This window comes from Mytilus trossulus, chromosome 7 (genome assembly GCF_036588685.1).
Source record: "Mytilus trossulus isolate FHL-02 chromosome 7, PNRI_Mtr1.1.1.hap1, whole genome shotgun sequence".
In the NCBI taxonomy this organism is placed as follows: domain Eukaryota; kingdom Metazoa; phylum Mollusca; class Bivalvia; order Mytilida; family Mytilidae; genus Mytilus; species Mytilus trossulus.
In genome coordinates this window covers 3570252-3585939 of record NC_086379.1, presented here as the reverse complement: position 1 = coordinate 3585939, position 15688 = coordinate 3570252, and the positions used below count along the sequence as shown (strand labels likewise).

Here is a 15688-nt window from a genome sequence, read left to right as displayed (position 1 = left end):
TTAAACGTTTAGCACACCCGAATGTAAAAGGTGTACTCGTCTTTTAAAACAAAATAATATTTTTCTATAATTTCATTGAAGATAATTTGATGTGGGCAGAAATTCATATCAACTATCTTTTTTTCATAAGTACTTTTTCGTCTTTACCTTTACCAAATTATGGGGCGAGGTTTTTGTTTAAGTATACCTAAACTCATTGTCATTGTCAAAACCATGAAAGACAACTCCTATGAATCGTATGATAGGTACATATACGTATATATACGTCGTCTTATGACAGTGAAGTTTAGGCGGGAATCTCAATAATCACGTGATATATACAAATCAGGATTTCTTTCGTTTTTCATCATCTTAGAAATATTTTATATTGATAGAATTTATTATGAATGGGTGTCATAGTTAAGGAATACTTAGTTAAAACTTGAGTAACGCATTTAACAAAATTAATTGGTTAGCAACAACCGGTCCCGTTACGTGCGTACGTCGAGTTAGGTACGTATGTCATTTTATTGGAAATCTCTAATAAACGTTTAACACTAGTCAGTTATGGGGCATTGGTAGCTTACTGTTCGGTGTTAGCCAGGGCTCCGTGTTGAAGACCGTACTTTGACTATAATGATTTTTCTTTTACAAATTGTTGACTTGGATGGAGAGTATTCTCATTTGTACTTATATCTTATCTTCTTGTACCTTTTTAACAATACTTCAAAAAATATTGTCTACTATTACGCATCAAATATTACGCCATTACTCGACATAACCAACCTATCTGACCGTAATTCGGCCTTTTGTGGCAAAGAAGGGTGAGCATAGATTGAGTGAATTTGTAGCTCGTTGAATACACGTAAATGTTAGAATAGATGCAATTTAAAAAATAAGCACAAACTTCTATTTTAATTCTTTACATATTTGTTAAAAAATTTCGGATGATTTCTTAGACAACAAACTTTAAAAAAAATATTTAATTCAGTTACCGGTAATCAAATGCATCAAATAGAATTTGTAATTTCACTTGACCCCCTATATGTATCTCAGACACGATGAATTATTAAAGCTGCTGAATCCAAATAAAGATTGATAAAAAACAAATAAAAAATTAAATCTGAAGCGAAATCATATTCTCATTTTTGATAATATTAAACCTGATTATCAAGCACGCCAGAGAGAAAAAGGTGAACACAACTTCTTGCTGTACTTCTTTGAGATGTTTTTTTGCATGCTTCTATTTATGATTTTAAGATACTTTCTGAAAGTACTTTGTCACTTTTCCGTTGAATTTTATCAAATGGAATTAATGAAGACTCACCTTAAAGAAAAGAAGCCAGTCCAACAACAGCGCTGCAATCTTTGTTTACGCATCGTTGTAATTATAATGGAATTATGTGCGACTGTCATACAGGTGAGAGGTTTAGCCCTATAAAACCAGGTTCAATCCACCATGTTCTGTGCAATTGCAATAGTACCAATTCAGACATATGACAGTTGTTACCCATTAATGTGATGTTTTTGACCGTTTGATATTGCCATTTTGATTATGACTGATATCTTGAAATTTATGAGGGTCGGTTGAAATCAAAACTTTACCACAAAAAAAGATGATTTCAGCTTCCAAATTGTGTCCTTTTTTTTTTTTTAAACCTATCGATCCATATAGTGAAGTTGTAATCATCCCTTCGTTAATATTATGGATGCACTAACGAGTTGGTTACCGTTATGGAATATTCGTTATACAGATGATATCAGATATGTTCTCATGGCGTAACTACAATCCCCTTCTCTTTTCACGAATGTGACCTATCGAATTAGACTATTAACAGGCTATATATCAACATGATCAACACGACGGGTAACACATGTGGAACAGGATATGCTTTCCCTTCTGGAGCATCTGAAATTACACCTAGTTTTTGGTGGGGTCCGTGTTGGTTTTTTGTACACCTATCTGTGACATTTTGTTCACGCATCATTATCAATATAATAGAAACAGCTACGACTGTCGTACAAAGGAAAGGTTTAGCGCTAAAAAAACAGGTTCAATGCACCATTTTCTACATTTGAAAATGCCTGTACCAAGTCAGGAATATGACAGTTGTTGTCCATTCGTTTGATGTGTTTTGGCATTTGATTTTGCTATTTAATAAGGGACTTTCTGTTTGAATTTTTGCTCTCGCGCAAGAAGATATAACTTTTATAATTCAAACTATTTCCGATTTTCAGATTCAAAGAAACCATAGATTTTGTGTCAATATACTGTTTATATCTAATATAATGCAATTTCACATATTTTGAACGTCTACAGGTGTATCAAAATCATAGAAAAAAATCGAATAGAAAACTTTTGTAATGTGTTAAATATGTAAAACTAATGTTTACGTAACATACACATAATACTGATTGGTTCATTTGATACGCTGAAAAAAGTATTGTTTCGTTTACACAAAAAGGTAAATATTTATTTCTTACAAACACTTAAAAATATTTATTATTTATGAATTATTGTTATTTGATGCATGTAATACGACGCAACAAACATCAGTTTGCTATAAAATATTGATACAAGAAAAAAGACAATTATTTAATAAAAACATCAACGGCAAACATAGGAATTTTTATCTCATGATTTTTGCTCATCTTTTCGGTAAATGTTATTACTATATAATGGTAAACAGCTATCAAAATTAGTCATCGGCGCGCTTATGAGTACGTCAAAATATGACTAACGAACAAGACTTTAAATGGTTGTACTTGCATTCATGTCATGAAACAGTAGGAATCTACGTCATATTCACCAGGAGGAAGTAAAAACAAAGTTAAGACTACTTATTTTCTCATTTAATACTGCAAATATAATGATACAACCTTGTACATATGTATCTACATATTCAAACTATTAGTTTTCCCCCTTTACCATGTGGGTAAAAAAGCAAGAAGACATGCAAAAGAAATTTCACACAGAATAAACAGACGATAAAACTAGTAACAAACATCATCCCGGAGCACCGCTGTGAGTCTGATATAGTTTTAAATAGACATATAAATAGTCAGATAACACTTGTTTCCGTTCCTGTTTCTTTTTTTAGTTTATAATATAGTGTTTTGTTTATTTATTTTTTATTTTTTTATTCTGGTATAACATCAATGAACATTGTCTGCCCTTTGGTATTTTTATGCTCCAATCGTATTTCTTACTTTTCTTTTATATAAAAAATGGTTCTGAAAATGAATAATCGGTAAACACCTCTAAGAGCTGTGGATTTTTCCCATGTACGTCGTTATTATACTAATTAAACATTTTTTTTAAATTGAAATTAAATTTGATTTTAATTTGGATAAGTTCATGGTCGTACGCAAATACATTTTTTTTTTATTGAAATTATTTTATTAGCAATTACTCGGCTGTTCATAGGCTCTATATCTCCGAGGTATCAATATCTAAGTAGTTAGTGACATATATCTAATGCACCAAAACTTTAGTTAAGCTGTCTGAAACCTTGGCAATAAGTTTTACAGTCAAATACCTACAAAAATGGGTCGACTACAACAATGTGTAATTGATGAGAAAAACGTTGTGATGAGAATTAGCCACAACATTGGATCCAGTTTTCCTTTCCATTAACGTGCAATTCGAGGTCTTCTTGTTGAAGTCTGCAATATGACATTCTTTCATGACGGCACACAAGTAGGTACAAAAAATGTCACTTTTCACAATAGCGCTCCTTAGGGTCAAATTATGTCCTTCATAACTGTAACCTTCAAATCCACAGGTATAAGGCATGGTAACTAAAAAGTAAAATCACAAAAATACTAAAAAATAATTCGGAAAGTCCATAATCCTTCAATTAATTGTTTACTACATATTATTATTTTTATGAAGGGTATAATCTACAGTTATGAAATAAATATAAAAAACATCACTGAAGTAAAAGCGGCTTCCAATTACATAATCTTTATTGCACTAAGTCAATACTTCAACTGCATTTGATGAAGTAAAGTTTTGAAAAGAGAAAAAAGTCAACACAAAAAATTGAAACTCCAGAAAACAATAATTTAGTATCAATCGGGTCACAAAAATATAATTATGTATGCATATAAATCTATAGTGGCATGAAATAAAACTATTCCTTACAAATCGTAATTATACCATTGCACGTGTTTGCTTGTCTATGATGTCTTTCTAAACACACAACAAACACTTATACTGTATAACCAACAGGAGCCTGTAATTTCAGTGGTTGTTGTTTATTTATGTGTTACTTATTTGTTTTTCGTTCATTTTTTTTTACATAAATAGGGCCGTTAGTTTGAATTGTTTTACATTGTCTTATCGGGGCCTTTTCTAGCTGACTATACGGTATGGGCTTTGCTCATTGTTGAAGGCCGTACGGTGACCTATAGTTGTAAATGTTTGTGTCATTTTGGTCTTTTGTGGGTAGTTGTCTCATTGGCAATCATGCCACATCTTCTTTGTATATATTGTTTACAGTAGAGATATTTATGTTAGTTTGAATATTTGTTTTGGTATGATTTAAATCCAATATGTCATTTTGAGTGAAAGCCGTATGTATAAATTAGACAGTTTATAGCCATAAACAAACACAAATTGTACATTTATCTTATTCAGTGCGTACTGATGCACACAGAACATAACAACATATCCTCTTTTTATTTATAAATGTGTTAAGAAGGGCATCAGTGGTAAGTTGGTCTAGATCGAAATAAAAATGATAATGAATAAAGGTTATACAAAAGCTCATCTCATTTGTTCATGCTTTCAAAGTGTGAGCAGTAGTAAACTCATTTGTTTTTATATACAATCTGCAATGTTCGATTTTCGAGTTTAAACAAGATTTAAGAACATGCATTAACCATAGCTGTGTTGATTGACATCACGCATGATCACGGTAACCAAAGACAAATGATACAAAAATTACCAATACAGTTACTTCCAGTTTTCAATTTAATGGCCATACGGAAACATGAAAATACAATGTTAAATTAAAAAAAATTAAACAAATGTAAAAGAGGGACGAAGTATACCACAAGGGCAGTCAAACTCATAAATCTAAAACAAACTGACAACGCCATGGCTAAAAATGAAAAAGACAATAAGACAAACAATAATACACATGACACAAAAAAGAAAACTAAAGAATAAAAAACACGAACCCCGCCCAAAACTAGGGGTGATATCAGGTGCTCCGGAAGGGTAAGCAGATCCTGCTTCACATGTGGCAATAGTCTAATTCGGTAGGTCACATTCATGAAAGGGAAGGGGATTGTACTTACGACGTAAGGAACATATCCGATATCATTTTTGAAACGGTTATTCCATAACGGTCAACCAACTCGTGATGGCGTTCGTAAAATTTACGAAGGGATGATTTCAACTTCACCAATTGGAACTCTTGGTTTAATAGCTTCCTTATGAGAAGCAACCCTCTATCAAGAAAATCATGATAGGAAATGCAAGCACGGCAATATCGTATCAATTGGGAGGTATATAATCTGTATGCACATTTTTGCAGGTGCTGCTGGAATGTTGCTACTTAGAAATCGAAAGTTCACAATTGGAAATCTGAAATCATCTCTTTTGTCGTAACGTTTTGTTTTCAATCGACTTTCATTATCAATTTCTAGATGTAATTCAAGTAAAGGTACGACATGTTTTTATTATTTGACTTGACTAAATGATGAATAGATTCTTGGAGTATTACCTGAACGTGGATAACTAATAAATGTGCCATGCACTTCAACTTCACATAGTGTTAAGGGATTTGGATCATTGAGCCGTATGCGAACATATTGTCCAAACATTCTGGTATGACATGAAGCATTCAAAAATGTTATTGGTGCTTGCTGGTGATAACACAATTGGTTGGCGCTGTCCTCAAACCAATTGATGTTGTTTCTGCACGGTTTAATCACATCAATGTCGAAATTCGAAAATCTCTCAACTGAAAGAATGAGTACTAAATTTGAAAATGGAAACATGAAAAGTTTGATTAAGATTACTTATATTTATCCTGAAATGAATAAGAAATGCATTCAATAACCACCAAATCACAAATTATCTAAGTAAGTGCAAGATCATAATTACTACTATATAGTATATTGCAGCGACAACATAGTTTTATGCTTTTGCTTGTCTAGAATCAAATCAAATTATCTTCTGTAACTCGTTTTTAATTCACAGTATTTCAATTTGCAGAGTTGAATCATACTCAATTTACTTGACCTAAAAGTTTTGATAAATATATGAAGCTGTGATATGCTTTTCAAGTCATAAATTGTAAAAGTAAATAAAGGCAACAGTAGTATACCGCTGTTCAAAACTCATAAATCCATGGACAAAAAACAAAATCGGGGTATCAAACTAAAACCAAGGGAAACGCATTAAATATAAGAGGAGAACAACGACATAACACCGAAACGTAACACACACAGAAACGGACCAAGCATCAGAAAACACACCACGAGAATAACAAATATAACATGAAAACCAAATACATGAATTTGGGATAGACAAGTACCGTGCCACGTCTTATCTCAATATCTCAAAAATAAGAGAAAATACAAACGACTCAACGTTAAAATGCAACACACACATAAACGAACAATAATATAACAATGACCATCTTCCTGACTTGGTACAGGACACTTTTAAAGGGGAATAAAAGTGGTGGGTTGAACCTGGTTTTGTGGCATGCCAAACCTCGCACTTTAATGGCAAAGTTAAATTTAACATTGAGATGACAACATAATATTACAGGACTACAATACAAATAAATAGGAGAACATATTAGACAAAGAAAAACATGATTAATAGATAACAAAAAACATCAGGTTTATAATTCAATGCGCCAAAAACGCGCCTTGTCCTCACAAAAATCAACAGAGACGCCCAGATATAAAAGATCGAAAGTGAAAAAGGTACAAAGTTGTACAGCACTGAAGATCAAAAGTTGAAAAGGTTTCGCCAAATACGGCATTGTTATTATGCCCAGGATAAAAACATTCTTATTATATAGAACAATTCATGCTATTGCAAACAGTAAATTTTATTAAATGTATATGAAAGAGATATACATAATGAAACTGAAGTATTAACTAATTACAGAAAACTGAACCCGAATACATAATGCTATTAAAGTTTAACACAGAATAGACACAACCGAATCAGTCCAGGCGTCAACGTAATTAAAAAAAATGTGACGTCACATACGATGGCGAAACGGCACAAACGTTATGTCACATTTGAATTTATAATTTATGAAATTTAGAAAACAGTAAACCATTTTAGGTCAAAGTACTTTATTCAACACGGAGCCTTGTCTCAAAACGCACAGCTACTAGTGTCAAACCATTCAATCGGGAAAAAAAAACAACTTATTAATTATACCAATGTATGTAAAAACGAGAAACGAGAAAGATTTATGAACTACATTTTATTAATAGTCGTGTCCATCACCAAATCCCAGCAAAACATATGTATACCTTTGTCAATAAGTGAATTATGAATCGCTTCCTGTACAGACTTTTAATAATATAGGGTTATTGCATGAATATTGGGGAATATTGTCCCGAGTAGAATTTTATATTGCACGAGCTTGCGAGTGCAATATATGTTCTACGAGGGACAATATTCCCCAATACTCATGCAATAACCCTTTTATTGTATAGCAATATAATATTTGAAAGTGAAAATGGTTTAAACTGCGGTTTTGTCGTTGATGACGTCATGAATTTTGAAGATTTATTGCACTAGTGCAATAATGAAATTTATTGCACGCTAACTTTTGGTTACTTTCTGTGGGAAATATTATATTGCTATACAATAATAAAATATATTGCATAATCTATACATTTATTATGTAGCTATTGTCATCGTAGCCTGATTTCACCTTTCTTATGTAAAATAATTACTGTTAGAAAGGTTTGTGTCTGTTATAAGCTGATGTTATAAGATTATAATTATGTGTGGTAATCAAGTAGAAGTCAAACAACAAACACTGAACACAAATTTCCTGACCTAGGATAAGTGAAAACACATGCAGCAAGGTTAAATGTTTTTAAATAAGTGCCAACCTCAACCTTACCTGGAATAATAGTGTAGAATTTGCACGAAAGTTCAATTTGGGAGAACTCACAGTAACTGAAAGCTAGTTATAAGCCAATAACAATTAATAATATAAAAAAAATCTACATCACAGACTAAAACCAAGTTAAACAAATCATAGGGATTTAATATACAAAAGAAGATGTGGTTTGACTGCCAATGAGACAACTATCAACAAGACACCAAAATGACACAAACATTAACAATTATAGGTCACCGTACGGCCTTCAACAATGAGCAAAGCCCATACCGCATAGTCTGCTATAAAAGGCCCCGATAAGACAATGTAAAACAATTCAAACAAGAAAACTAACGGCCTTATCTATGAAAACAAATGAACGAAAAACAAATATGTAACACATAAACAAACGACAACCCCTGAATTACAGGCTTTTGACTTGGGACAGGCACATAAATAATGTGGCGGGGTTAAAGTATTTTAACGTCATTGACAGTAAAAGAATACGTGACTAGCTATAGTTCAATGCAAAAATAATAAGCATCGACAGGCAGACAGAGGGTTTGGAGCTAAGTTTTATAGAAGAAATGAACGTGAGTGTGTATTCATCTATCCGTTTGAAAAGAATACACATTTAGTTTTGATTTACTGAGGTCTAAATCTATATTTTTGTCAATGTAAACTACATGAATATTCAAAGATCTAGTTCTTTTGGTAAAGAAACCTTTACTTATAATTTTTTTTAAAGGGTTCACTGAGTTTACATGGATCACAAAGTGATTTATTGGCTTTCAGTACAATATTACTGTATAATTTAGGATGTGAAATACTGTTTTTGATTAGTTTTTGACAGGTTCAGATAAATTTACTAATCAATCCTTTGCTTCGATTAAAACATTTAGTAAAAGTTTGTTAAGTAGTTGATATAAACAAAATACCTGGCTTGATAATCTACCAGTGATGCATTGATTTCGTTCGTTAAATCTACAAATGCTACAAACTCGGGCTTAACGAATGCGTAAGGATATATAAACATCGTATAATGGAGCCAAAGGAAAGGTTCCGTCTAAATGTTTATAATTATATTGTGTGTTAAGTGAGAAAGAAAGAATTTGTTCAAAAGTTCAAAAATACTGTTTATACAAAACTGTTTTGTCTGAAAGCAACCAACGCATACCGCAACAACCGTCATTTCTGCCAAAGATAATCACATTGCTGATTTCATAAATGGCACCAAGATCGACTGCCCACCAAGATGATTCATCTGCTACGTCAGTATGTGTACAAAAATCTCCTCCTTTTGGCGATTGTAAGTAATCGCCATCTACCGCATTTTGAGAATGTCTGATACTTCCCATATTGGTTGACTGCTTGGTTGGTTTGTTTCTTGCAATTTCCAATGTATCTATAGAGTGCATATAAAACATAATACATTTAATTCATATAGTAACAACTTCGAGTATGATATTAGAATACATATGATTATAAATGTCTTTACAATATATCATTGTCAACTCGGCAAATAAGGTTTCACTTGGTCAATAGGAAATAACTCGGCAAAAATAGATATTGAAAATATGCTGCCTTTGAACGACACTAACAAGAACGTAAACGTCGTTAATATGACTTTGATTGTTTCTGGGTTTTCATTTAGAACGATAAACTGGTTACTCAATGTAAGATGTCGTCTGACCACGTTTGTCAATGGATTAAAGCAGCACAATTACCTATAGTTGTTCGTGTCATTACCGGCTTTTTTCATTGTTGTTTTGTGGATAGTTGTTTGATTTCCAACTTCCAACGAACAATGGCAGTATCTTTCCAATTACTTTTTCAATATTGCGTCTAATATGAATTGCAACATTTAAAGTGACTAAAGAGGATGAAAAGTCCTCTGTATCAAGAAAACATGAAACATAAAATGTAATAGACACTTGAAAACAGTAAAAGTTATTTGTCCATTAAATCAAAATAAAATAAGTCAGTCATAGATCGGACTAGATCGCCCTGGCTGTATATGTATACATGTCGCGAAAACGTCAGCCCGCCCCCAACAAAAATAAAACGATGCTTTAAAACACTATGTCGATACAACAAAACGAACTGCTGTATCATGATATATGACAAATCATAAGCGCACACCGGAGGCTCAGTTGATTATATAGGGAATTGCTGAAGAACGACTGGAGGAACCCCCCTCTGTCCTTCTGTCAGTCAGCATGCCCTAATAAAACAATCGTGATCCGCCACTGCAAATTACCTTGACAAAATTAAATTTGAAATAAATATACGGTATGGGCCTTGCTCATTATTGAAGGCCGTACGGTGACCTATAGTTGTTAATTTCCGTGTTATTTTTGTCTCTGGTGGAGAGTGGTCTCATTGATAATCATGCCACACCTCCTTTTTATATATATCATGTGTATATCATAGTAATAACCATGCGATGCCGATTCATAAATAATGTGGTCTTTTTTTTTTTATAAATTTCCTGTTTACAAAACTTTTTCGAAAAAATACGGATTTTCTTATCCCAGGCATGGATTACCTTAGTCGTTTTTTGACAAGACTTTAGGGAATTATGGATTCTCAATGCTCCTCAAATTTGTACTTGATTGGCTTTATAAATATTTTGATATGAGCGTCACTGATGAGTCTTATGTAGACGAAATGCGCGTCCGGCGTACTAAACTATAATCCTGGTACCTTTAATAACTATTTACACCACTGGATCGATGCTACTGCTGTTGGACGTTTCGTCCCCGAGGGTATCACCAGCCCAGTAGTCAACATTACGGTGTTGACATGAATATCAATAAAGTTGTCATTTTTATAAATTTCCTGTTTACAATATTTTGAATTTTTTCGAAAAAATAAGGATTTTCTTATCCCAGGCATGGATTACCTTAGCCGTATTTGGCACAAATTTTTGGAATTTTCAATCCTCAAGGCTTTACAAATATTTTGATATGAGCGTCACTGATGAGTCTTATGTAGACGAAAAGCGCGTCTGGCGTACTAAATTATAATCCTGGTACATTTGATAACTATCATCAAATTGTTGGGCTTTTCTGATGTTAGAATATAATAGTGGTAGAGAGACATGAAGAATGAAGCGATTTTGACAAAATTAAACAGTCTAAAGCAACAAGTAATATGAAGATCGTCTATCAAACGTTTATGATACAATAAATAAAAAATATATCAATACCTTAATTTGTTTTGCATTATACAAACTTCAAAAGAACAATATCAAACCGACCATATGATTTTAATACGACTGCATTATGATCTTTTTTGTCACCAAGATGTAGATGTGTTTTCTATCAAATTCACATAGTGGGTATGTTGTTTGGTATTGTTTATTGTCTTCTATTAACGTATCACCTATCGAGAATACTAGTAGACAGTCATTTGGAAATAAGTATGGCGTTCATTATCACTGGACTAGTATATATTTGTTTAGGGGCCAGCTGAAGGACGCCTCCGGGTGCGGGAATTTCTCGTTACATTGAAGACCTGTTTGTGACCTTCTGATGTTGTTTTATTTTGGTCGGGTTGTTGTCTCTTTGACACATTCCCGATTTCCATTCTCAATTTTATTATATATATATATAAGAAATCATAAAATCCAGTCAAGATTGCTTCTTTAAGTGACCCTGATGCCACTTACACTATTCGTATATATTTGTATAAACTGTATTGGTCATAACGTGCAGTTGATCCTTTTAGACTTTTTCCTACTGCAACAATATCACTTGCACTTGCACTGAAGTGACATTTCTTTTGCGCCAGACCCTCCTGACATATGGTGTTCCCTTTTGGGCATTATATTCAAATAAATGATTGTTTTTAACCACCTTTTGTTTTATTCATTTTTAGTAAATGGTGCCATGCATCTGTCAGTGGACTCATAGTCATAGGGGTATCACAAAAAAATTGATACGTTTATGTTATTGATGATAAAGGGAAATTCAGAAAAGTGAGTCCAACGTCTAGAGTCTGCTGTGTATTTTTTCTCTCTCTTTAATGATTTAAAAACAGCCTACCACTTGATTCGAAATACTAGTATATATATTTTTGCTTTAAACCAAAAAAAATAAATCATGTAACAAGTGACTTATGATGCATGATAATCGGAAAAAATGACGAGCTATAATAAATGTTAAATATACACCATGTACACTGTTTTCAATAAAATAGATAATGGAAATGGGGAATATGTAAATAAGATAACATCCCGACAAAATGTAGACAAAAACAGAAGGCAACCAATGGGTCTTCAACGTATTCTTTAAACACATTTTAGTATGTCTCGGCGTACATGTACTTCTTTACATGGAAAAGATGACAAAATAAGTTGATCAAAACAGGCTTTAATAATATTGCAGTGGAAGCTTTGCATGTTTTGTATGCATATTTCTATTTCACAATAAAATTAAACCTGTAATTAATTTAAAACGTATAAATCGTGCATTAGCGGGTCCAGACCGGATTATGGGGTAGATAAAACCCAATTTTTGAACGATGACTGCTTTTGAATAGGGATAGATATATATCATGTATATGTTTAGTACCACAGAATTTTAATGTTGGTTGAATCCCCGATGTTCATGTTTCTCAGTAAAAATAGTCTAGCGGAAAGTATTTAAAAAGCAACTTCCGAGACTGAAATGCGATTTTAATGTTTACGATTTTGAGACAAATCCTGTTAAATTCATATAAAGGATTTCACAATGCGAGTTTAAAGTATGCGTTTACAACTCTGTCGCATTTTTCAAAATAATAAAAACCTCGCAAAAATTTCTGAAATTACTGTATCACAATTTATTAATTATCTTAATAATTATACAATTAAAACCGAACACAAAAACAAGTGTACAATTCTAAAATAAAAAAAATACGTGGGTTATTATAGATATTTAAAACAGAGACTAAAAAATCAAAATTGAGAACGAAAATGGGGAATGTGTCAAAGAGACAACAACCCGACCATAGAACTTGTACATATATACCTTAGAATGTTAGAACTATACCAGTTAATATTGAATTTTACTATTGTATGTGCAGTCTCTGTTATAAATACATATTATTACCTACGTTAGTTTTGTAATTTAATAAAAAATGTTTGCGATTCCGATATCAATTGTTTGAATGTAGGATATCTGTTATTTGAAACATTTAATATGTATTTAACTAAAATTAACAATATACTTCTTTATGATGTTTATATCACACAGAGGAAATACAAAATGAACAGAATATAAAATAACGTACCACTTGCAGCAACTAAAAAGCAGAAAAAGGTCCACAGAATGAAAAACATTTTATATAACTTGTCCATTTACTACAATTTGTAGTAGACGCCTCTGAAAACGGACTGCAACAGAGATTAATAGTCAACGTATACTGAATTATGATAAAGCCTTTATTGTTAAAATCAATTTCAATTGTTTATTGTCAAAGCAGACGCTGCTTAATTGATTAGTAAAAAACACTCTCCAGAAATTTACGATCATCCATTTGTTTATTGCTGCGTAAACTCACAAAATAAAAGCCTGAGTGAGGAATTTCATTATTGTTTGTGAGTGACTTTGTCCAGTTTATACACTTACAAGTTTCTCTTATATTGCTTTCGATCTCTATAATTCTTAAATTGGGTATTAGAAATTTAATATACCCACTTTTATTAATATTTGTATACATGTACTTGTGTCGTTGAATTGACTTAGCTTATGAATATGAAAACTGGTGAAAATGGATTAATAAATGTTATTCAAACGAATTTTTGTCTTATCATTTTGTGTTATGATGAGAGCGAAGTTGAAAAAGATATATGTTTTAGCCAGTTTCTGTTTGATCTCGCCAACATCTTTTCACATCAATTATGTAGAAAAAGTCATATATCCCAAAATAAATAAGTTTAAGAGCATATTAACAAATCAGCAGAACGTAAAGCCAGATATTCAAATCATATACAAATTATAAACATGAAGATAGAACATATATGATGGCAAGTTAGATGAATAAAATGTCTGTGCCACGACAAAAATATGACACGCGATTGTCATTTGCCATTCATTTGGTGGTGGAGCATTTGATTTTGTTGTAGTTTTTCTGACTTTCCAGTTTTTTAAAGTACCTTGGAAAACGTCTTGTTTGCTAATACTTTTTAAATGGGTTCAATCCCAATGGTATGTGTTTTCATTGTTTTTCAACCCTCTCAAAGTGATGTTAGTTGTCAAAAATCATGTTTGAAGATTTAAAATAAACATTTGTATTTTTGAAAAAAAATATACGTAAAAAGTAAAATCACAAAAATACTGAACTTAAAGGTAAATCTAATCACAAAGTCCATAATTACATGGCAAAATCAAGTAACAAAACACATCAAAAACGAATGGACAAGAACTGTAATATTCTTGACTTGGTACAAACATTTTCAAATGTAGAAAATGGTAGATTAAACCTGGTTTTATAGGGCTAACCCTCTCACTTCTTCTAACGTCTTTCAGATGGAAAATGCCCAAAAGATAAAATTTAAAGTGCCTGGACTCCTTATCATGCTCAAAAGGGATGAACATTTCGCCCTCAAATTGACCCTTGACAAGACCGGATGTTAACATAGCTACTTAAATCAATACACAATAAACAAGGAGAAGAACCTATTCCGTAAAGTCGGATATAAGAGGCACCGACATGTAAAATATGAAACAATTCTATTGATAAAATTAATGACATATATCAAACAGGATGATTTCAAATTCAAAATTAACAATTTCCCATTTTTCAATAGTAAAAAGTAAAATCACAAAACTACTGAACTCAGAGGATGATCCAATCGGAAAGTCCATAATAACATGTCAAATTCAAATGACAAAACACATCAAAAAAAGAATGGACAAGAACTGTCATATTCCTGACTTGCACAGGCATTTGCAAAGGTAGAAAAGGGTGGATTAAACCTGGTTTTATAGCGCTAAACCTCTCACTTTGTTGACAGTAAAATTCCGTAAAATTTACAATGACGCGTAAACTAAACAGACATAATCAATAATATAGCCAAAATATGGGTAGCAAACTCTTTGCTCCGTCGTATGGTGTTTATCTCAATTAATAAGTTATACTCGTGCTTGTTCATTCTATACTGACCTCATACACAGGAGTGTGTTCTTTATACAGAAACAGCTCCAACAGAGTTTTGAGATTATTAAAGATAAAAATGTCACTCCGTGTATTTTATTAAACCAAGAGTTGGTTGATCTATAAGATATATCTGTGTCTTAACTAACTTATGACATTTTACCCCGTCTTAAACTGTGGTTTATCATCTATATCATCTAATATGTAATATATCATGAACGTGGCCTATTCCCGAATAATGAATTTTGTGGAGAATTTGAATTTGCATTACTTGACGACGTGTCTCGGTATTTTATACATCCAACATTCTTGTTTTTATTTTTGATTTTTCTGGTATGGTTTAGGTTCAATAATTTATTATGTCTGATGATTTGTAGTATAATTTTTTTATTTTTTTATTTTGATACCATCATTGTCGTAATTATTGTCTGACCTGGTGAGATTAAGATAACTGAGTTTAGTTCAAAAAC

General features: G+C 32.2%; 1 protein-coding gene across 1 annotated transcript; it reads right to left on the bottom strand.

The window, feature by feature from the left end:
* Positions 1 to 2875: 2875 nt before the first annotated feature.
* LOC134726763 (uncharacterized) lies at positions 2876 to 13469 on the bottom strand. The gene is made up of 4 exons (XM_063591177.1): positions 13353 to 13469; positions 9253 to 9480; positions 5715 to 5954; positions 2876 to 3780 (listed from the first exon to the last, which is right to left on the bottom strand). Exons 1-4 carry the CDS (start codon positions 13417 to 13419, stop codon positions 3536 to 3538), a joined length of 780 nt encoding a protein of 259 aa, XP_063447247.1. The 5' UTR covers positions 13420 to 13469; the 3' UTR covers positions 2876 to 3535.
* Positions 13470 to 15688: the final 2219 nt, after the last annotated feature.

What these genes read in the sequence shown, in the direction of transcription:
- LOC134726763 (XM_063591177.1), bottom strand. Translation starts at nt 13,419, where the DNA reads ATGGACAAGTTATATAAAATGTTTTTCATTCTGTGGACCTTTTTCTGC. An exon ending in CTTTTTAGTTGCTGCAAGTG is followed by an intron (nt 9,481 to 13,352) that starts GTACGTTATTTT and finishes TGCACTCTATAG; the next exon opens with ATACATTGGAAATTGCAAGA. An exon ending in CAGAAATGACGGTTGTTGCG is followed by an intron (nt 5,955 to 9,252) that starts GTATGCGTTGGT and finishes TCATTCTTTCAG; the next exon opens with TTGAGAGATTTTCGAATTTC.